The 24,642-nt window shown below is 41.2% G+C and overlaps 1 protein-coding gene across 2 annotated transcripts in view; it reads left to right on the forward strand.

Moving 5' to 3' along the window:
• The first annotated feature begins 1,849 nt into the window (after positions 1-1,849).
• mapk8ip1b (mitogen-activated protein kinase 8 interacting protein 1b) overlaps positions 1,850-24,642 on the forward strand; it is a 75,721-nt gene continuing 52,928 nt past the window's right edge. Inside the window, exons 1-2 of one of the 2 annotated variants that reach the window (XM_061737537.1) lie at positions 1,850-1,981; positions 22,176-22,287. In XM_061737537.1, the coding sequence (XP_061593521.1) occupies positions 1,905-1,981; positions 22,176-22,287 (189 nt within the window). In that variant the 5' untranslated portion in view covers positions 1,850-1,904. Of the gene's footprint in view, positions 1,982-14,561; positions 14,776-22,175; positions 22,288-24,642 lie in introns of those variants that run through there. The other variant, XM_061737546.1, reaches the window with a different exon arrangement.

Raw genomic sequence — 24,642 nt, forward strand, 5'->3', positions numbered from 1 at the left:
TTTGCCCCGCCTGTGTCCCATCTGCCCTGATTGTCTGCACCTGTGTCTCGTCGTGTCTCGTTATCCCCTGAGTATATCTGGTCTTGTCATTCCCTTGTTCCCTGTCGGTCTGTATTGTGCTTCCCTCCATGTATTCTGGTTTTTTGATCCCTGTTCCTGTTAGTTTTTTCCTGCCAAGCAGCACTTTGATTTTGGTTTTTTGCCTATCGCTTCTTTTGGAATAAACCCTTGTTTTTTTTGCAAACTCCTGCCTCCTCCTGGGTCCTCACCAAAACCCCCCTGACAACATGTGTGTACCATGCAGTTGCACAAGGCCCCGTCAGCCACTAGGGGGCCCCAGACTACAAGAGCGGCCTCATGTACAGTACTGGGGGAAAAAATCATTGAAGCCATCTGGGTGCCTTGTGTGTACAGAGGAGCCTTCATTAAAGACATGCTTAATAGATCAGTTTAATAGATCAAATCATGTGCCAAATGTGGACCTTTTTAGGACATGAAAGGGATTTCTGTGAATTTACACATTTGTAACAGCAAAATTTCAGTTTCTTATTTTCTAGCAAACAATGTGACATTGTGTGCGTCTTCTTTTTCCTCCTACGAATGTACAACTCTAAGCACTTCCCTCATGTGAATGACCAGTTTTGGCAAAGTCACATTTTTATGGAAAACATACAACTTTTTAAACAATTCCTTAGGTCTTTCTATTCCATTTTGTTTTTATAAAAATCCCTGTGTGTGTCTCTCTCTCTCTCTCTCTCTCTCTCGTTTTCTCACATGGCTCAGATTCCACTGGATTAACTAAATGACCTTGGTTCAATTTATCTAACCCAACCAGGATTTTTATTTACAGTATCTACTTCTGGATTGCTCAACATAAATTTGAACTTTATAATGTAGCTGCTTTCTTCTTAAAGTGTATCACGTTAACCCATGTCAATTACAGTAGTGACCCCTAAAAAGAAGCTTGCATAGTTCCCCCCAAAAAGCTAGAAATGGCCCGGAATTCATTAATTACTGTTTCCTGTACTGCAAAGTCTTAAAAACAGCCTATATGAATGAATGAAGTTTATTCAATCATGACAACACAAAAAAACAACACAACACCAAAAAACATTGTGCACAACATTGACATTTCACACAAAACCAATAATCATGTGTTGAACAATGACTGAAAAGGCATAAGCAGAAACAAACTGCTTATAAAAGCCTATCCTATGTTATCAACTTTCTTTTTTTGGCTACCAATCTCCATAAAAGCAAAGAGACAATAGAAAAGCAAAGAAACAACATAAAAGCAAAGAAACAACAGAAAAGCAGAGAAACAACAAAAGGCAAAGAAACAACAGAAAAGCAAAGAAACATAGTCAATCGCACTTATAAACTTCAAAAATAGCTTTACAAACCATTTTCTTAAAAACCAAAAGAGAATGCCATGTTTTTAAATTTATGTTGGCATCATTCCAGAATTTAACTCCAATAATGGAGACACATTTCCTTTTCATACCTTTTTTTAGCTTTTTGTACAGTAAAATTGCAGACACCTCTAAGATTATACGGAGTCTCTGAATTGAAAAGAACCTCTGTATTGAGTCAGGGAGCATTTTTGATTTTACTCTGAACATAATTTGCATGATTTTATAATAAAACAAATCATAAAATTTAATAACATGAGAATTTAGAATGTACATATTTATATATCCCATTCATGTGGCAAACCTCTAAAGTGTTGTTCTGCGCAGCTAAATCATTGCACATCAATGAATTATGGTAATTTAGAGGGTCGTCGCTGTTTTTCCCACCGCCTCCGAAGGCAGCACGCTGCCTGCATCCCCGCATCCCCGCAGGTGTCTCTCTCCGCCGGCTGCAGCATCAGCGGGTCCGGGGAGGGATGAGCAGGCGGCGGCATGGAGCACCGAGACGAGAGGGAGAGCAGCCCGCCGTCCGGCCGCAGCCTGCGGGTCAAGTCCCCGGCGAGCTTCAGGTAGGAGGGAGGCCGGTGTCCGGGGACCCCGCTGGGCTGGGGGTTGCGGGGGTTGCAGGGCTCGGTCCCGGTCACAGCGCGGCTGCTCCGGGGATGTGACCGGGGACCGAGCCCCGCGTCCCCGCTGAACCCGCCGCTCCGCGCCGGTGTCTTGGGCGTGTCTGCTCCGCGGGGATCAGACGCACCTACAGGGAGCAGATGTCGCATAGCCTACTTTTTATTTTCTAATCTGCTTTAAACCTCCTCAGGCTTGTTAAACACGAGCTTTACGAGTTTTAAAGCTTATGTTGGTGACACAGTCGTCTTTACCGGCCTTACTGCCATCTGGATGCTTTTTGTTTCTACCCCCCATCAACATCAACATGTATGTCGCTTACCTATCCATTCCCTGGAGCCTTAATTATAAGATATATACTTTTTTTAAATATTATGATTATATACTTTTTAATTAGATTGTATGAGCATCATTTTGTAAAGACTAAATGCATCGTTTACACTCAATTAAATATTTGAATGTTACATATATGTAATTCATAGTTGGTTAAATGGTTAAACATCCTTAACTTATAATTTAACCTAATTAGTTTACAGAAACTATAAGAGAAACTTAAACCTGGACATGTAAGCACTTCCCGTTTTCATAATTCGGAGCATACACATTTCATAATATATGATTTTATTTGGGTCATATCCTACACCAGAGCAGTTCACAGGGTTCATGGGTGCTTGAAATACTTGAAAGTGCTTGAATTTCAATGTTGTGTTCTCAAGGCCTGAAAAGTGCTTGAATTTTAGTTTAAGTGCTTGAAATTATAACTCTGTGTCTTTCACAAAATTTGGATCAGACTGTATAGTTTAGTTATTACAAGGAGAAATAAAATCAGTAAGATGAAACATAACTAGATGTTTACAGCACGATAAAATGTACATAATTGTGATAAAAAGCGGAAAAAATAATTATGACTAGATATATTCCTGTAGATATTTTACCCCAGCAATAAGGTGCTTGTAAATTTTGAAAATGACCCTTGAAACTGCTTGAAAAGTGCTTGAATTTGACCTTGACAAATGTGTGGAACCCTGAGTTGACGTGTTTTGGGCATTTGGGTTGTGGTCTCTTTCCCTGGGACCTGGATTTGGGCTTTTTCATTGCCCTGATTTATTTACACACTCCTTCAGAGGTGATCAGCCGTAGCCGCCTGCAGAAGAAGCCCAAAAACACGTTGGCAAGCTCAGCAGGGATTTGCATCATGCTGGGGCTTTTTGTATACACTCACTCTTACATGTATGTTGCAGAGCTGCTTGAGGAGAAGCTGCGATCCTTCAGAGTTATCACAGGGTGCAGGAAAACCTGTGATCAATATTCCCTATTGAGACAGCAACAGATGCACAGCCACCCTCAGACTCAGCTGCTCCCCGTCTCATTACTGTGCCGCTCGCAGGCATTTCTACAACCGTCTCTCCACAGACTCTCTCATGGTGGCATCAAAGTCAGTCCAGCAGTGTTTACTGACTGATAGAAAACCTTTGAGTAAAGAAAAAACAAATAAAAGCATGTAACTGACACAAGTTTCAGCAGCAGAACAAATTTAAAGGACAAACATGATTTAATTGTATAAATGTATAACTTTTATGGGGCAGGGATTTCACTTTTGGCTATTGTTTTAATAAAATCTGAATCTATTCATCTCAGAAGGGAAATAATATCATTGTAATATTAAGTGAGAATCAATAAATATAAAAGATAACAAGCTGTGAAATTACAAGTGTAGCCTGATGATATGGGTGTAATTGAAACAGAGTTGACATGCTCATCCCTCCTGTCAGCTGTCCTCTTCTCCATTTACAGTGACAGACCCAGTAGGCTGCGTTGACTTAGCAAACTACCCCTCCACACCACCTGGTGGCAGTAGAGACACACTTTGCCACCTGCAATAGGGGCGATTAAATAAGAAGAGACGCCTCATATTGAAAACGAACATTAAGAGGGCCAATTATCATTTTCTGCCTATAGCAGTTGTAGTGTCCATCCATCCATCCATCCATCCATCCATCCATCCAGCAGGGATGTGTTTTGTGTTGTGTTTTTTTTTTTCCTGCCTGACTTTTTTGACGTGTCGTCTTCAACTTGTCTGGATTCGGGGTCTTTTTTTCAAAATTACTTGGGCATTACAAAGCTCAATCGGAGTGTCCCATATGTTCCCATTGTCGTTGTTCACCATTGTAACAAATGCTAAAGCGCCAGAATGGCAAGCACAGCATGTAAACTGGAAGAAAGATGTTTCAAAAACCACTTTTTTAAGCCAGATTTATACTTATACTTGCTTATTCATACAAAGCTGTGCTGTAGCGACGGGAACGGTTACAGTGTAAGCTGTGTCCTACGCTACGCCGTAGCCTGGCGGTGCACCTCTCTCCAAATGTGACTGCGTTGTGTTGATGTGAACCACGAGAAATGCAATTGGTTTGTCTGTTTGATTTGTTTGGTGTGTCTTGTGAAGCACGTTGTACCCTTTAACCTGCGAAAAATGCTGTTTAAACAAAACATCACTTCCTGACTGTTTTTTCTCCTTCATTAGGAATTTCACAGTTATTTTTTACTTTGTTGTTCTCATGTCGGGGAGAACGATGGTTTGTTGAAGTGTCTACTGATTCACAACATTTATCAGCTCCAACTCATGTAAAGTACACTTATGTATGCTTATTTGGTCTTGGTATTTCTGAGCTACATACAGGAAGTAAACAAATGAAAACTTGGCTGTGCGAGCGACAGTGATGCAGAAAAAGAACCATCACTGCCACCTAGGGGTTGGTGGCGTAATTACAGAGCGAAATTCAGATGCAGAAATACAAACGCCAGAGATGGCGTAGGCACCGTGCGCAGCCTACTGATTCATATGCTGGAGCCTATGCCAGACCTTAATTCATTTAAAGGAGCATGAGGCAGGATTGAGGCAGGATTTATGAAAAAAATTCGTATACGTTTTACGTTTTCTAGTAATAATGTCAGATGAAGCGTTCCAAACCCAAAAGAATGAGCCCTCTAGTGTATCTCTCCTTTGTCTTGAACAGGCTGTGTGCTGCAAAATGTGCTGCAATGGTGACCGGAATTTCCCGCGCTGTCCTGCGGATGTGACGTCAAATGACGCTGCATGCGCGTTCTCCCCGTTCTCCCGTGCCGGCTTCACTGTTGGCTGCAGTACCCCCGACGGCCGTCGTGGTGAAGGGTGGCGCTAGAGAGTCTCATTTCTTAAAAGGAGCCTCATGCTCCTTTAATAAAGCAACAACGTTGGCAAGCTGCAGAGTGGACTGACAATGGTCTGAACAGAAATTGCAATGCTTCAGATACTACTGCCAGCTTTTGTAATAAAAAATGACTACGTTATATACTTGGAAAAAATGAAAATGCAACCTTGCTATTTGGTTTTCCTGTGCTATTCATGATTAAATGATCTCAGTTGATATTTTGGAGCTGAGCCTGACAACAGAAAGGAGGCCAGATAATCCACAACCTAAGAGTTGGCTCAGCCGCAGGGTGGCCATATGCCGGCGTGTTTCTTTCTGTCACCTTCCTGCCTTCACACACTGTGTGCTTGAATTCTTCCTTTCTCCCAAGCTGGTGCTTTTCGCTTTTCAAATCCTTATGTGGTGGTAAATTGTGGCTACAAGAGTCCACACCGTCCTCAGTCATGTACATGTATGTACACACCTATCTATCTATCTATCTATCTATCTATCTATCTATCTATCTATCTATCTATCTATCTATCTATCTATCTATCTATCTATCTATCTATCTATCTATCTATCTATCTATCTATCGTTTGTAACACTCCTTATATCATAAGTATTGAGTTTGATTTTCCGCACTCGACCTTTCAATGAAGACCTGTGGTGTGTTGGTGTGAGTATTTATTGCGATACAGGCAAATCAATCATGTGCAAGCTAGGGATGTCCCGATCAGGTTTTTTTGGCCCCGAGTCCGAGTCCGAGTCCTTTGATTTTGAGGACTTGCCGATACCGAGTCCCGATCCGATACTTTTATAAAACAATAAAAAATGAAGAAGAGAAAAGAAAATTATGCAGGATGACCCTTTTATTATATTTTAACATGTGTACTGTAAACTGAGCACATAGGAGGTAGGCAGCTTGAACATTCTTAAGTCAGTATAAAAAAAAATTATTTTCTTTTTCTTTTCTTTTTCTTTTTTTTAGCATAGGGCTGCTTCAGCTTCAAAACAAACAGGCGTGCTCTGCGCGCATGCGGTGTATGGCTGCCGCTCCGAGCCCACTACTCCACGTGTGCGTTGATTTATGGTCCCGCGTCACACCAACGCAGAGCCTTCCGCGACGCGGACCATAATGTCGGCGCCGCAGCTCCGCTTCAGTCCTGGGGCCTCATCTATAAAGCTTGCTTGCGCAGAAAAAGCGCCTGAAAGTTGCGGAAGCCGCCATCTACGCAAAGCCTCGGATCTAAAAAGAAAAAACTAACCGATGGCTGCCGCTCCAAGCCCACTACTCCACGCCGAAGAGGAAAAAAGAAAGTGTTCTGATTAAAATAAGGAAAGTTGGACTACCGTATATAACAATTGCGTTCATAAGGATAAAGTTTTTAAAAAAAATAAAAATTAAAGAAATTGTCTCTTCTCCCCGTGTGTGTCTGCCTGTCATGCACGGGTACTTGGGCGCATGTTGTTTACTTTTAAGCCGGAATTATGGTTCTGCGTCACACCAACGCAGAGCCTACGCCGTAGGGTCTGGCGTAGGGTGCGCGTCGCCGCGAACCCTACGCTGTAGACTCTGCGTCGGTGCGACGCGGAACCATAAATCAACGCACACGCGGATGTCGGCGCCAGTGAGTATTTTCACCGGACATTTTGACCGGAGAGATTATAAAATACCGGACTTCGGCATATTTTACCGGACAAAGTCCGGCAATTACCGGACAACGGAAACCCTGATATATCCGATTCCTGATCGGCTCATAACGTCCGAGTCCGGATCGAGTCTGCAATCACGTGATCGGCCCCGATTTCCGATCAAGTGATCGGATCGGGACAACTCTAGTGCAAGCCAATGAAATCACATGTAGTGCAGGACTGTGTCAAAGCATTTAAACTTACTTGTGTTCTTACCAAGAAGCAATTAGTGTTTTTATTGGTAAGACAAAGGTGCATCAGAAATGCTGACCATTAAGCATTGCCACAACGGTCGGTAAGTGCACAATAAATGATCTATGAAAGTAAAGACTGAAGACGTGAAGAAGAGAAAAGAAGTGGGTGACTGAGGAGGATGAGTCTTTGACTGAGTCATAAAAGTAACTTAAACTCCCTGCTTATAGGGGGAACCTCTGAGCTTTAGGTACCTTAATAACCAGGTCTGCCATCATTATGAGCTGGTTTGATGATTCGGTGCTCTCAGTATGTATTTAGTCCTTTTATGATTAGCACCAGTTAAGATGTCTCCACATGAAAGTTCTTCTGGATCATTTCACTCTTATTTCCTTTCGTCTTGTAACTTGCTGCTTTGGTGGTTCTGCTGACAAGACCTGCTCCGGCAGATGACTCCTCAGGATGTGGTATGTGAGTGGGATGCGTTTGAGAGGAGGAGGCAGCAGCGATGATGACGGTTCAGCAGATTTGGAATTGTTTATTTTTCCAGATTCTCTGCAAATGTCTGTTTTTTTTCTAAAAGATTTCAGGATTTTTAAACAAGATTAACTTGCATTTTTTCCCCCAGCAGTTGGCTTTGATCAAAAGAAAGAAGGAAGTGAAATGGAGCTGATTTGAATTTTAGCCTGGATAGAAGCCGACAGAGCAGAGTAATTGCTCTGGTTGCTGTTCCCCTCTGCTGAATATTTACTGCCGTCTCTCAGTTCTGCTGACAGAACATGTTTGAGCCAACAGCACCGCCCCTCGCCAATTACAACGTCCTGTCCATCTGCCAAAACCTAGTTTCCTGGAGTAAAACCTACTTTAATATCCAGTAATGGAGCAAATATTTATTTTACACCTGTTAAATGAGAAAGTAAGGATCTTGTTGTTAAACTGACAGTTTCTGTGGATAGGTTATAACTCTCCTCACGTTTAGTCTTCTGCACAATGTTCTGCATTCTTTGCATTCTTTGGGAGACAATAGAAAGATTTGGCTTTGAAAACGATGCCTAAATCTCAGGATATCAGTTGTCAAAGTTGACACGGCCCAAAATGAAGTCATCGTTCAAACGTAAATTGTTTTTCATTTTCATTGAGTGATAACGTCCCCGCGGCTCTTTACAGGGAAACTGATCCTTTTCAGTATGAAAAGTGTGTGTGTGTGTGTGTGTGTGTGTGTGTGTGTGTGTGTGTGTGTGTGTGTGTGATAATGAGAGAGAGGTGGTCATCGGATGGTCATTTCCAGCTATTTTTGTCGAATCTAGGGTGCTTCTACTTTAGCTTTGTGCTAATTCTACCCCCAAACAGTGTTGAATTACTTAAAAACACTAAAAAATATCACAAATATACAACTTCTTTGTAAAGGAGAAGGTGTTGTCTTTAGTGTCTCCTCATTGGGGAGTTTCTGCTGTCCTACCTTGATCGGCGACAGGGGCCCAAACTCAAATCTTGCTGTTGCTGTGACAACAACATTGGCATGACACCAGTCAGGAACACACAGCTCAAAAACAAGCAACATGAAACAAAACTTTGATTTTGTTTCAGGTTGATTACATTTAAGCAACTTTCACAATTTCAACTTAATATACATTTATATTTTCAACAACGACAAAAGACGAACATCTAGTGCAGGGGTCGGCAACCCGCGGCTCCAGAGCCGCATGCGGCACTTTAGCACCGCCCTAGTGGCTCCTGGAGCTTTTTCAAAAATGTTTGACCTTTTTTTTCCTTTTTTTCTTCTTTTTTCTTCTTTTTTTCCTTTTTTCTCTTTTTTCTCTTTTTCTTCTTCTTTTTTTCCTTATTTTGCTTCTTTTTTTTCTTCTTTTTTTCTTCCTTTTTCCTTTCCTTTTTAATCTCGACATTTCGACTTTTTTTGTCGAAATTATGACTTTTTTCTCGACATTTTGAGTTTTTTCTCAACATTTCAACTTTTTTCTCAAGATTGTACTTCAACATTAATCTCGACATTTCGACTTTTTTCTCAAAAATTTTGACTTTTTTCTCAACATTTCGACTTTTTTCACGAAATTTTGACTATTTCCTCGACATTTCGACTTTTTTCTCTAAATTTTGACTTTTTTCTCGAAGTGCATAATGAAAAAAAAAAATCTTCCCCCAGTTCTAACTAATATAAATACATGCAGCATGTGTTTCCCTTCATTGTAAGGCTTATACAAGACTTTTCATTTTTTGCGGCTCCAGACATATTTGTTTTTTGTGTTTTTGGTCCAATATGGCTCTAAAACATTTTGGGTTGCCGACCCCTGGTCTAGTGGTACACGTTTATACCAAAGTATCACAGAAATAAACGGTGATGACAAAAAGCTAAAGGATAGTAGGTAAATTGCTAAAGAGGGTTGTAAAAACAAACCAGCTTAAATACACTGCAAAATCTCATTTGTTGGAAAGTAAAAAAGCTGTTTTCATGAAAACCAGTCTTACTTTCTGTCTAGTGGCCAGACTGGTGTTATTCCAGCCCTCGTCTTCCGGGTACACTGTCCTGCATGTTTGAGATGTCTCCTCGTATCAACACACCTGATTCAAATTAACGATCGTTGTCCGCTTGTCTTCAAGGTCTGCACAGCTGTGTTAATGAGCCAGTCATTAGTATCACATCCACAACCTGCAGGACAGTGTTCCCTGAGGACCAGGCTGGGGAAGCACTGGGAAAGACTACCTTCCTAGTTTTTTTAGCCCATTGCCAGACATTTCTGCTCAATATAAGACAATTTGAGTAGATTTAGGAATATTTGGCTTATTTCTAGATGGCTGTTTTTATGCGGCTTTAAAAGAATCAACCGGGGAGGTTTAATGGTCCAGTGATCATATCTTGTGAGCTGCTTTGCCAACGTTTGACTGTGTGTAACCTAAGTCTCCACGATGTTTTCAGTTTCACCTCTTGGGACGCTTTGGTTCCCTGTGAGGATCAATAAAGGATTTCATTTACATACATGTGCTCGCAGACTTGCCAATACAACTCTAGCACTTACGGCTCATGACCTTCCAATATTGGAAAAGCATCGGTTTTCAACGATCTGTTTCAAAATCCAGCATCATATTACGTCTTGTTCACCAAAAAAATGAAATGTGAAGTGTTGTTGACCACCAAATACATCTGTGGAAGTCTCTTTCTTACCCTACGCCCACCTGATGACATAGTTAGTTGAGGTCCCAAAATAGCGTTTCATACTGTTGGATTTGCAAGATGGTTATGCATAAAAATACAACAAAACCTTGCAGGACTCTTGCTTCTGAGTTTACGATGACATTTAAAGGAGCTTGAGGCCGGATTGTGGCAAGATTTATGAAAAAAATCCGTATACATTTTAAGTTTTCTAGTAATAATGTCAGATGAAGCGTTCCAAACCAAAAAGAATGAGCCCTCTAGTGTATCTCTCCTTTGCCTTGAACAGGCTGTGTGCTGCAAAATGTGCTGCAATTCGGTCCCGAATTTCCCGTGCTGGGCTGCGGATGTGACGTCACATGACGCTGCATGCACGTTCTCCCCGTTCTCCCGTGCCGGCTTCACTGTTGGCTGCAGTACCCCCGACAGCCGTCGTGGTGAAGGGTGGTGATAGAGAGTCTCATTTCTTAATAGGAGCCTCAAGCTCCTTTAAGGTAATAATTCACCACTGCAACGTGGAAAACATGTCCAATTAAATTATTACTTTCACCACCGATGAATATTAGCTCTCTGATAAAATGAATACACATCATATACGTTAGTGTAAACAGGAATTATGCATTTGTTCCACTTTCCAAGCATTTATTTCTTTATTAATCCTGCAGATTAAGTTTTTAAAACACACACATAATAGCTCTTTTTATATGGCATTAAGCTGGTACCTCTGATTGCAGAAAAAAGGGTCTATTTGACCATTGCAAAGTGAAAGCCGGGGTTTGGTTTATAATAAGCAAGTAATGCGCCAAAGGGCCTCTCAGCATGGGGGTGCGTTCAGTGTTTGTAGCTCTGCGCTGTGGGGAGCTGCGACAGTGGGAAGAATCGGAGCTGTCTCACCTCCTTCAGTAAGAAAAGCCTGGCACAGAAATCAATGCGGTTCGTGAACATTTTTAGCTCTTTTCCTTGTTTGGTTTGGTCATCATTATGAAGACAGGATCAAACTGCACTGTTGGACTCACCAGCTTGATGAATCTGTGTCCTGTTTTTCCTCCATTCAAACACATAGTTTCAGAAGTGGGCGCTCAGTCACGTCAAAGGAAATCTTGTAATTGTTTGATATTTTTATTGTTTGGCAATGTTTTTATTGTTTTCAAATCCTGGATAAATGTTCTTTTATCCTTCTGTGCATCAGACAGTTTAGTCTCCGTTAGTTGGTTGATTATTCTCTTGATGTAATGGTTTTCATTGTAATTTACTCCACTAACGGAGACTCTGAACTGCTGTGTCTTTTTTAAAGCCAAACCATTGAGTTTAACATTTTTTTTTATTTTATAAAAAAAAATCCATTCACATTTTAATTGAATGCAGTTTTCTCCTTTTAGGAAATGTTGCCTTGTAGTCTTTATATATACTGTAAGCAAAAGACCTTCAAAGTAACTTGGAGGACGCCTAACCAGGGGGGCTCTGCTACTGTGTGTTGTCTTTAATGGCACTATGTCATCCATCAACAACAAATAAACTAGATCGTTATGCTATAATTGACATCCTGGCAGACGCAACTAAGAGACTCCAAGTAATGACAGATAAGGAAATGAGTGTCTGAGGAAGAGACCGAACCATAGACTGTAAGAAACAATGGACAAAGCAGAGGTCAAGTTAGTTTAGTTTCTAAAGACCAGTTTTGAAGCCGGTTTTTCTTTGTACTGGGCACATTTATGTTGCCCAGAAGCTGATGTGGACACGCCCACTGCATGTCAATCAAAGTTAGCTTTGATCCAGCCAAACCGCACCGAAATACCTGCAGAGCTGCCTTCATAAATTTACAATGGGATACACCATTTAACACGTTGACTCGACAGCGAAATTAAAAAGGTTTAGCCAACACTGGGTTAATACAAATGGGTAGCTGCTTGGCTAAGTGCGGTAGCATGATGATTAAGGATCAGGAAGGGATAACGGCTAGCCATTGGCTGAGCCGACTGTCAATCAATCATATTAGAAATAAATGTACTGATTTTATATAAATTCCCCTGGGGTGGTACACAAAAAAATCACCCCCTCAGAGTTGTCATGGGTGTGAAATCAAACTATTAACTTTTTTTTTTAACCAATATGTTTATTTCTGCTCTAACGTTGGACATTTGGACATGGGATTCAGCCTTTAGGAGTCAGTCGAGGACCTGCAAAGAATCTTAGTTCTTCATGAGCCTCAATGCGGAAGTTAGAGGGTTGGTGCTTGGACTGAATGAGAGTAACCCTGCATTGTAGGCTAGTAAAGCTCCACGCCCATTGCTTCACAGCTAAATATTTTAAGTTTCTCTGTGCTACTTTGATTGTTTAGTTGTTTTTTTTCTCAGCAAATTCTGTCAGACTCTAGTAGAGTAGTAAAGTTGTAGCATGCAAGGATAGACTAATAAAAATAGGAGGCACCAACAATGTTGATGATGTCAACATTGGCTGACGTGGTTTTTACGGCTGATGCCAATTTTTAGAAACCGCGTGAGCCAATGGGCAGCTTATAATGCCATTCTTTGATTGATCAAATGTTGGGTGTATTTTTCTCCCGATATGGATGGAATTGTTTATTATTCCCTGATGGGAAATGAATAAATCAAAGTATTGTTTAACTTGAATTTCAGCAGCATGCTGGCTTAGTGGTTAGCACTGTTGCCTCACAGCAAGACTGTTCCTGGTTAACTCCTGGGTCTGGGGGGAGTATTCCTGTGGGGAGTTCGCATGTTCTCCCTTGCAGGGGTTTTCTCAAGGTACTCCGACTTCCTCCCACAGTCCAAAAACATGCACGTTAGGTTTTGTCCATACGTGGCCCTGTGGCGACCTGTAACACCTTTCACCTGTAATGAGCTGGGACAGGCTCCCGCGGCCCCCGTGACCCTGGACAGGATTAATCCGGTACGGACATGGGTGAGAAAATGGGTAGATTTGAATTCGATAAAAAAATTGGCAAATGATGTGAATGTTTCTTTGTATACATTTATAAGATAAGGCTGCCTGTTAATTAGCCTGATGTTCTCTGGTGTGGGACAACGCTGATTATTTAGAAAAAAAAAAAACCAATAGCCAATAATAAATAGCCAATAACCTGCAGTCTACGTACATTATCATCAGTTATAGCTTTCTTCTGGCCACTTTACGATTCTTTGCCTACATTTGGTTTGGATAACAGTTGGAAAGATGGTATGAACAAATTATGGGATTTCAGGCAGCCAAAGCAAAAGTGTTATGTGTGCAAGATAGTTGGTTTTGAAAAAGTTAGAAGTTGGGTGGAAAGGGAAGTAAATCAAGAAAAAACTATATATATATATATATATATATATATATATATATATATATATATATATATATATATATATATTATATTATTATCAATTATTGAAGGCACATGTGGGGTTGGCACCTATATAAATAATTCACCACCGTTTTTAATGGTGTATGAAACCTATTCATGAGGAACCCTGATCCGTCAGCTTACATGGGAGAAACAAATGCACACATCTGGTTTATTTTCACATATGATTGGGGCTTGAACCTGAGCTGAGAATATCCAAACACATTTATTACTGCTTACACATCCGTTGGCCATAGATGATCTCTGGAACCTGGGAGTAAAAAAAAACAAATCAGCATCCCGTGTCTCCTGTTTTTGTAACTTTGGCCATCATTTTTGAAGATGCAAGTGGTTAAAAATATATAAATTAGAATGTAACAGAGAAAAATGCAGCGCACCTGATGCGCCTGATGGAGTACTACCAACAGTTTAGCTCTACAAATCAATGAAGTCCACCTCAACTATAAGCTATTATTTGTCTTCATTGTATTTATTTTTGTAGCCAGATCTCAGCATTACCCTTGGAGAGCTCAGAGCTGATGGCTTACGGTAAGCCAAGAGTATTCTTTCAAGTAAATGAAGTGAGAGGGGAGGAAAGACAACAGGGATGTTGAGGAGCATGATCAATGGCTCTTGTAAATAATTCAGCACGACACGGTTTAGCAGAGCGAGAGAGGAGAGAGGGGAGTGTCCTCCTGTTTGGGCTTCCCGTGTTGCTGGTTGATCTGCTAACACCAGCAGTTTTGTGCAGGGGCATAGTAAATCTGACACACAGCAGAGTGGATTATATAACACTACTCCTGTTTGGCACCCTCATCTCCACAGCTTCAAACAATTATCCCATCTATCTCTCCCCCCTCCGGGTGAGCAGCATCATCATCATCAGCATCAGCAGCAGCTGCAGCTGCAGCAGCAGCGGCAGCAGCAGCGAGGCTTTGAATCGGACGCATTTTTCATCGACCCGGACGAGCTGCACCCTTCCTCCCTCTCCTCCGGCTCGCTCCTCCTCCTTCTCCTCCCACTCCTCCTTCTCTTCCTCCCTCCTTGACTCTCTAACCCCCTTGCTCTTTTTCCTCCTCCTCTCCTCTCGGCTGTGGATGTCCTCCCCTCTTTCAGCATGGAATCGGGAGGGGAAGGAGGAGAGGGCTGGATGGAGGACCAGTGGGAGAAATGGTAGGGCATCTCTCATTTTCTTCTTTGGGCTTTCTTCCTTTTTTTCCCTCTTTTTTTTACACCTTTTACAGAGGGCAGCAGCGTGGCTGTACCGGTGACCTTGTGAGTTTGTAACTGCTAATGCCTCCTTTTCTAGTTTTCTGTCATCTCGTTTGCATCGCAGAGCTCGGGCAGGCATGCCCTTGAAGAGGAGCACATGCACACGGGTGTTTGTGTGTAGGTGTCTGAAATGCAGAGGGGGAGCATGCATGCAGCTGGGTTTATGTTGAACAAAAATAGAAGCAGGGAAGACACAGAAGTGAATTTCCTTTTTTTTTTTTTTCCTGTACATGCTCTTGCAGGGGAAACACAGCACGGATGGATGTGTCCTCGGTTTGTTGTCTTACTGCTGAGGTGATGGAGAGGGACTTATTTCACCTGAATGTGTTGCATCTGATGGGACGGTCCCATTTCTCATCCTTGTCCACGTCCTGTCCTTGCTTAAGTTCTGATGAATGACTGACCGTACGTAGTCTTGTAATGTGGGAAATGCTTAAACTTTCTGTTCTGTTAGCAGAGAACAGCAGCTCAAGTGTGCGGTCAAATGAATTCAGCACAGATGATGGTCTGAATTACTTTGTAACGCTACAACAGATATGTTAAATGATATGTAATACTGAGGCTGAAGCTCTATTGAAGCATTGTGAAATTTAATATCGTTTATTGATTTTTCTCAGGGGGATTATTTGTGCCATGACTATCAGCTTCCCTGTGTTTGTTCTTGTTTTATTTTCTAATCTAAATCTGTGAGCAAGATCAGACTATCTCCAGTTCTCTTGATGTCTTTGGAGCCGGTCCAGTGCCGGGTTTGGGATGAAAACTATTGAGCAGGTTTGGCCCGGCGTGGCATGAGCGTGAGGTCAGCCTGTCCTTCATCAGTGCATGCAGAGAGCTAGGCCACGAGGACACGTAACTGCCGGTGGGCTGTCTTGTCATCTCCTGCTGGCCAAGTCATGCAGCAGTTTACACCCAAGTCCCAGTGTTTGTTGTAAACGGAGACATCAGTCATCAGTCCTGCAGCACTGTTGTCATCTGATGTCTTTTTCCAACTTAAACTGTCCAGAGTATCTGGAAAGATGTCTTGAACGTGATATTTTACCCACAGTATGATCAAGTAGTGATAACCACACGATCCATCCATCATCTACACCTGCTTCCTGCTGTTCTTCCTGCTGGAGCCAATCACGGGTCCCCTAGAGCAGACGCCCGGAGTTACAGCCTGGACGGGTCACCAGTCCGTTGCAGGGACACATATTTGCTTAATTTCCTGTGGGACATTCGTAGATTCATCAATCAGCCTCACATGCATGTTTCTGGACTTTGGGCAGGGGTGAAAATAAGCCGGATCGGTCCGGAACGGGGATCCGGAAAGAAATATAGACCCGGATCGTGGGAGGAGAGAGAAGAGTGGAGAGGACGTAACACAGGACCTGTGTTATTCCCAGTTTACTGATGCTCACAACAGGAGCAGAAACTAATCAAACGTTAACTAGAAGACAAACGTATCCCTTTATCTAACGTGACACTGCCAGTTTGTCCCTAAGACGAGCAAACTAGACTACAGCGGCGTAACGTTATAGATACGCCGCTGTAATGTAATGAGCAGCCCACACGGTCTCCTGGTAGGGCTGGGCGATATATCGAGATTTTAATATATATCGATATATTTTCAAACGCCATATGGTACGAGACAATATCGTTTATATCGATTAAAAAAAAAAATATAAATATGATTTTGATATAGCTTATTTTGTAACAAATTGACTTGAATGTTTTATTTGAGATTTACACAAATGTTTTGTTATTTGCACAACTGTCAACCTCAGTGGAAAAGTCTGCCTGTTACTGTCTACATTGTATTAATTGCACAGTGTATTTTAATTTAATTGTTATGCAGGAAAGGGATATTTGTTTTATTTCATTCAAGAAGCATTTTTATCCTATAAATGCAGGCAAAATATCAAGATATGACTTTTGGTCCATATCGCCCAGCCCTACCTCCTGGTGGCAGAACACACCACAGGAATATGAAGGTATATGAACACAGAATCGTCATCAAAATGCAAAGAAAGATTTAAAACATATTTAAGAGAAAAAGGGAGTCCAACTCTGAAGTTAGAGATGAAGAAAAGAGGGAGGAAGCAGCAGCAGAACCAAAAAGATTGGGTATGCTATTGACAGAATTAAGGGCCAACTAACTAATGATTAGTTCCTACAAGAACTTTATCCTACTTTCACCCCTGACTTTGGGAGAAAACCCCCGCGAGCGCAGGTGCAACCCACGAGAACATACAAACTCCACACACAGAACCCTCAGCCGGGATTCGAACCAGGACCCCTCGAGCTGTGAGGCTGTTGTCAGTTGTTAGCCTGCTGGTTCACCTCAAACCAGGATCTTACCGGCCAGGAAGTGGATGTCCGATACTGCTGCACAGCCGTGCTCCTGCTCCGCGTGTCCCTGATCACGGCGGGGGGAAGGAAAGATGGAGATTATAGATCAGAATGGTTCGACCACAGATAAATGAGATTGTAGATTGCGTACCATGACTGCAAAGCAGGGGAAATGTGTGCTCACAACCACTTGCCCTGGTTGTAAAAGTCAGATACAGATAGATATGTTTTTGAGCACAAGAGACATAATGGCGTCTTTTATATGTGATGTCTCAACCTTCACTTATGACAGTGTAATGTCTGGTGTCTGCAGCCACCTTACCCATAATTCCCCACGGGAACGGGGTCACACTGTCCTGTCCCGGCGGTTTATCACCTCGGACTTAATTTTCTCCTCCTTCCATTAGTTGCGTGTCGCCGCCTGGACTCTCTCCCTCCTTTCACCGCCTGTATCTGCACTTTTTTCACGATGTGATCTAAAGTCATGACATAAATTTCTGTCGGCGTTGCCTGGTCGCCCCTCCTGTTCCTGTCCTTGGAAAGTCATCACAAGTAACTGCAGTTGAGGGTCTAATAGTACGTTTCATGTCACCGATTGATGTTGAAAGATAATACAGGGCTTGATATTAAACTAAGTGTTTGACTCGGTCAAGGTCAGGGTTATAATAGTTTTGAATTTTTCATTTTAGTTTAGTTTTACTTCGTTTGGACTTTTTCTCCTTCAATTCAGTAAATTTTAATTCGTTTTTAGTGTGGGTTTGCTAGTTTTTATTAGTTTTTATATTTTCAAAAATGCTTAGTTTTAGTTTAGTTTTTATTAGTTTTAGTTTTGGTTTTGACGTCACGGACTGTGAGGCGTTAAGGTGCCGTAGCTGCCAGTTGGAGATAAACGGCCAGAGCAGAATAAATTCATACCAAGAGGCTTATATTGACAGGGACGAAAACTGAGGAAATTATATCTATAATTTCAGTTCATTTTAGTTAGTTTTCTAAACATGCAATATAGTTTCAGTTAGTTATTGTTTTTGTCTTTTAATTTTCGTTTTTATTTAGTTCAAAATTGTTTTTTCAATTTTAGTTTTTGTTATTTCGTTTGTTTTTGTGAACGATAATAACTCTGGTCGAGGCGCAAACATGACCCGAATGGAAAATGTTTGGGAATTTGAGAATATAGCTGTTGTCAGTCTTCTTTTGTTGTTGTTGTCCACTTGTAAGTTGTTTACCTGGTCAGAGTTGAGGTTAAGTATGAGTCAAGTGGGACTTTAGACTATTGTGTTGTTTTTTGTTTTATTTTGTGACATAACTGTTTGTTTGGTGAGCGATCAACGTATCGGCAAACTTTAAAAAGTGGCTTTAAAGGCCTGGTTAATCTTTTCCAGCACACTTACATGTTTATAAAGAAAAAAGTATTTTTGTACACATGACACCACAATAAGGAATTTGAACGGTCACCTCTAGTTGACCCTCAAATCCAGTTCTGAGCTTTGTGAATGAAAAGGTGTTTAAAAAGCTGATGATCAGAGTACGGCTGATGCTCAAGCTATTAGTGATTCCGTGTCAGCTAATTCCACAGTTGGATTCAAAATCAATAGAATAGTTTGCCTCTTCATCCTGAATGTTCAAGACATTTATGTAATTTTCCTTTTGGGGATCAATAAAATATTCCTGAAGTGAATTAAAAACACACCTGCATGTTTTCCATTCGTACTCTTAGTGACGTTACTCAGCGAGTTTGATCGAACGCTTCCCGTTTAAGTATGAATGTTCCTTTCCTGGAGACTATCTGGATATATTCAGGGTTAAGTCATATTGAACAGGAGTCCGATCAACTCCAGTGGCTGAAATCTTGGCTTTAAAAAAACTGTATTGATATTTTACCGCTTGATGCCTGATAAATAAAATAGCACAGAAAATCATACTTTTCTTTAATTTGAAGAAATTGTCTATTGTATTTGGAAATTGTATCTCTGCTCAGTTCATTTTAAGTACTCTTTCTGTTTATTACATTTTTAGACATTTTTTTTTATTGTATACATACATTTTTTTAATGATTGTATGATTGTGGGGATGGTGCAGCGGTCCCAGAGAGGCATGCGTCAAATATGCGACATCAGGCATCAAGGGGTTAATAATAGTGTCTAAAAGGCCCTGGAGACACAAATGTCATTCAATCAATGACATCTTTCACCTGCTTCTGTCTTTGTTTTTAAAATGTAGAAAAAAACATTCTTGAATTATTATCACAGGAATACATTTCACCAGGTGCTTGACAAGTTAGATTCTCTCTTCTTTGCTGGTATGACTTACATATGGCATGTATAAAATCCCCGTCCTGCCTTCGTAAACATTCCTCTTCTCTCTCCTTTCTCTTCCCTCCTCACCCTCGTCTCCTGCTACATTCCTGCCCTCATTACGGAGGGAAACAGATGCTTTCATTCAGGCTATTTAGCTCCTCGTGCACATCGCACACGTGACGGCGAAAGACGGTCGCAGCTGTGAGAACATTTGCACGATGAGGCAGTTGCAGTTCTGATCGTGCCTTTTACAGGGGGAGGAAGATTGCACTTCTCCGGGGGGACCAGGCGACCGGGCTGGGTTGACGGCTCTCTCCTGTGCTCCTGTGATTGCTGTCATCTCCTATCCCTGTCTTCTAATGACGTGTCCCTGCTCAGGCTCCGTTATGCCCAGGAGCCCGCAGGGTAAAGATATAATGGGCAGCCATTATGGCAGACGAGGGAAATTGAAGTATTGTTTACTGCGGCTTAATTGAATCTCTCTGCAGATGGAGCGACAGTCGCTCTCTGCCCAGCGATGGAGGGATCTGAGTTGATCCTGCAGGAACAATATCACCTTTTTGTTCTTTATGTGAAATATACACCGTGGTTCTTTCCTCCTCTTTGAAGGGCATTAAGATGCAAATGTGTAGAGTAAAGTAAAGTAATGGGAGTCTCAAGTATGTAGCTGTTAGGGATGGGCGGTATGGACTAAGAAATGTATCACGATAATTTCTGGCATTTATCCCCGATAACGATAAAAATGACGATAAAAAAAATACCAATTCAACTCCACCTTTAAGTATAAATCTATCACCACATTCAGTCTCTAAAAGAATACTAAATGTTACTAAACTACACCAATTAAATTAAATTAATAAAAACCAATTAAATGAGTTACACCTGTACTGCAAAACTGGAATGATTTTCTTTCTTTCTTTCTTTCTTTCTTTCTTTCTTTCTTTCTTTCTTTCTTTCTTTCTTTCTTTCTTTCTTTCTTTCTTTCTTTCTTTCTTTCTTTCTTTCTTTCTTTCTTTCTTTCTTTCTGGCTCATTTCCTTCCTTCCTTCCTTCCTTCCTTCCTTCCTTCCTTCCTTCCTTCCTTCCTTCCTTCCTTCCTTCCTTCTTTCACGTACGTTGTGCGTGGATTTAACACAGAACCATAAATCAGCTTTACACAAAAACGTCATCAACGTGAATTTATCGTTTTTACCGCGAGATGACAAATTCTTACCGTAGGGAATTTTTTTGACGGTATATCGTGAACGGTAAAATATCACCCATTCCTAGTAGCTGTTCATTCAGGCTGAGTTCAGTCTCCTGTCGAGGCTGGGATCCTTTTAGTCGGTATAATGTGTGCTGCATTTAGCTTCTGCTCTTCCCAAATTAATTCATGTCAGCACTGTTGGTGATTCTTCAGCCTGCAGAGATCAACATGGCTCAGTGTTAGGAGCAGTGTGTTTTCAGCTTCCTTTGTCTCCTCCTGTTTGCAGTGATTGAAGTGTTTTGCCTGTGGAAGATTTAAACTCTCTTTTCCAAACAGCACGTGGAGATGTGGCCCATATTGATTTTTGCTGAGTGAAAAATGTACAACAAACAAGAGCAAAGACCTGTTTACAGCTGCAGTGAAGAGCGAAGGACTTTGTGAAAATGAATAAACAGAGCTTAGAAAAAACCTCGATTTGCCAACAACTAACCCTAACCCTTCGACTTGTCGTAAAAACACACTGTTTCTGTGAAAGAAACAAATAACGACTGCGTAAAGTTGCAGCCAAACGTTCAGTGTGAAGTCGAGGAGACTTTTTCCTATTTTTGATCAGTTAACAGTTGTGTGTTTTTTGTTTAGTTTTTCTTGTAAAATGTCAGAGCATGAAGACATTTTCCTTGTTTTTTTATTTATCCTTTATTTATCCAGGAAAGTCCCATTGAGATACAATATCTCTTCTGCCAGGGAGTCCTGGTCAAGATGGCAGCAGAAAAATAAATTCAGTTTCATATAAAAGAAAATACATACAAGGACAAGTAACTTTACAAAAAAATAAAAACATATCAAAACAAGAAAACAACTTCTTTCTCCAAAGCCTGAAGTTTCCGTGCACTTGGTCAGTATTTTGGTAGGATTGGGTTGTGTTTGCGTTTTGTCTCATTCCTTCTGGCAGAAGTCGGGGACCTGAGTCACGTTAGTGGGACTTCTTGCTTGTACATGCTTTTCAACACGCTATTATCAGATTACGGTCAAGGTCTTGACCATATACCTTCACTTTGTTGCCCTTCAGCTGCTTTGCACTTTGGAGGCATGTTTGAGGATATCGTCTGTGCAGGAGACTCATCCAAGCCCAAACTCTAAGGTGTGGACTTGTAACTACAACATATGTTATGAAGTGAGCCAGACATGACCCCATGCATGAGGGACGGCCTTCTGAGACCTGCAAACGTCACCTCAGCTTTCAATATCTATGGAAACGTGACCAGCACAATGTTTTTTTTCTTTTTGTTGTCTGTGTTCAGAAGGCAGAACCTTACGAAATACTTTGTGTTACTTTAATACACAGAATATCTCTTATTTTCATGACATATCTTTGTCATTTTGAACCGTGTAGCTTTAGATGAGTGCTGAAGGACTAACAGTCTCTTCCTTGTTGTTTTTTAATCCTCGTCTCTCCCCCTCTCTCCCCCCCGATCCTCCCCCTTTACCCAGGCTGACTCATGACATCAGTGTGGATGAGTTTGAGGATGACGACCTGTCAGAGATTACGGAGATCACGGACGAGTGCGGGTTGAGTCTCAACTGCAACGGCCCAGATATAAAGGTAAGAGCTGCTTCATCGGGTCACGTTGTGAGCAAGTCTTCCCGTCGTCAGGCAGTTCTCACCAATGATGTCAAGGTCTTCGGTAATAACTCTGTTGCACCATCCATTGATTTTAGTTTCTTTTATAAGCAACAAACAAACAAAAATGTTTAAATTGATTTTGATTTTGAGTTTTATTTCGGTCCATTTGGATACAACATAAATCTGCAGCTTCTTCAGATTACCGTCTGCCCTGATGGAGAGCTACTCCGATGGAAGAGGTGAGCTGTGTGGCTTCACGTTAGTGTTCAATTTCAACTCCCTTCTTAGCTGCTTCTCCCACCTTTAAGCCCAGATTTGACTTTTCGTCAGTTGTAAATTTCAGACAAAATGAACCCAGTTACCGTTACGTAGCTACCACCACCGGTGAGAATGTGTATGAATGAATAATGATCCCTGTAAAGCGCTCTGGGTGCCTTGAAGGGCGCTATATTTAAACCAAGTCATTATCCAGATATTATTATTTTATTTGTCTGATCTTCTCCCCTTTTTACGAGAGATTAAAGTCGTGCCTTCTTTGGTGCCAGAGACCAACCACTGGCCTCATTTGTACTGAAAATGTGACAAGTGAACGTCCCGCTGTGTCCACTACGTCTACAGGAGGACACCTGTTGAGATTCTGAAGTGTCCAGCGATCCATACTCAGTCTGGGTGCCTGCAGCGTACTGCAGAACTGCCAGTGTGAATGTACTTAAACCCCCTGAATATTGAGTGTAAGGGAACTAGGAATGGGTGATATTTTACCGTTCACGATAAACCGTCAAAAAAATTCCCCACGGTAAGAATTTGTCATCTCGCGGTAAAAACGATAAATGTTGTTGATGATGTTTTTGTGTAAAGCTGATTTATGGTTCTGTGTTAAATCCACGCACAACGTACGTGAAAGAAGGAAGGAAGGAAGGAAGGAAATAAATGAGCCAGAAGGAAAGAAAGAAAGAAAGAAAGATAGATATGAGCCTGAAAGAAAGAAAGAAAGAAAGAAAGAAAGAAAGAAAGAAAGAAAGAAAGAAAGAAAGAAAGAAAGAAAGAAAGAAAGAAAGAAAGAAAAAGCAGTGATTTGGGGGCTCCAAAGACTGAATGTGGTGATAGATTTATAGTTACAAAGGTGGTATTGAATTGGTATTTTTTTATCGTCATTTTTATCGTTATCAGGATAAATGCCAGAAATGATCGTGATACATTTTTTAGTCCATACCGCCCATCCCTAAAGGGAACGCGTTCAGGACTGGGGACATAGTCATGGTCTATTAGGGTGAGTTCACACTTGGCATGTTTGGTTTGAAGTAAACTCCGGCTCCGGGGCATCAATAAACTTAAGACTGTATTGGGGCTCAGCTGGGGCTCAGCTGGGGCACAAATGATGGATGCATTAAAAAAAGCATAAATAGTGCTTCAAACTATACAATCAGATCAGATGGTGACAGGATCTTTCATTTACCACCTGAATGAACTGATTCATATCGGCCCACTTGTGAACTACTACAGACTTGTAAACCACTACTGGTAAAATCAAAAAGGAAGAGCAATGAATCTACTAACCAGCACCGTTAATGCACTGTTTCACGCTGATAGACGACTCACTGAACTTCCTCTTGGGTCTCTCTCTCATCACCACTTTGGGTTTTCCACCCTTATTAGCTACTAACAGAAGCCACTGTCTGTACTGGTGATGTTAGTTCGGTTACACAGGTTGATGTTGTCTAGCTCGGTGCTTACCTCTCTCATTTCTCCCTGTTGTTTTATTCCTTCTGCGAGCAAATAACTTTCTGACATCCATCTACAGGAGCGATACTGTTTGTGTCAAATCAAAATCAAAATAATATATGTTATATAAGTATTCAGCAAGTTGTTATGGGCTAACGTTACACCTTTAGTCACTCAGCTGCTAGACAGCGCCTCCGTCTCTTTCTCTCTCCCTACACGTGAATGAATTACCATATTAAGTAGCCATGTGCCATTTTTAAAAGCGACTAGTGTCAGCGATTTAAAACATTTTTTTACTGGTGAAATTTATACTGGGGCACTGCAGATCAATACTGGGGCGACGCCGATGCTCAGTGTTCGGGATGAGAGGAAAAGTGGAGGGAAAACAAATTTGATATTCAACATGTTTATTTAGAGACTCTGGCTGCCTGATATACTGAGTTTTTGAAGACAAATCTTTAGGTAAAAGGTAAAATGATATATTTATGAAGTAGCATGAGTTTGCACCGGCCCTGTTACTGAAGAGAAATCGGTTTTACAGAAGGAAACATTAATATTTTTTCACTTCCTTATGTTTCTGAGGTGATTTTATTTTGTGACTTTATTTTTTCA

Source organism: Cololabis saira, chromosome 2, assembly GCF_033807715.1.
Source record: "Cololabis saira isolate AMF1-May2022 chromosome 2, fColSai1.1, whole genome shotgun sequence".
NCBI lineage: Eukaryota > Metazoa > Chordata > Actinopteri > Beloniformes > Belonidae > Cololabis > Cololabis saira.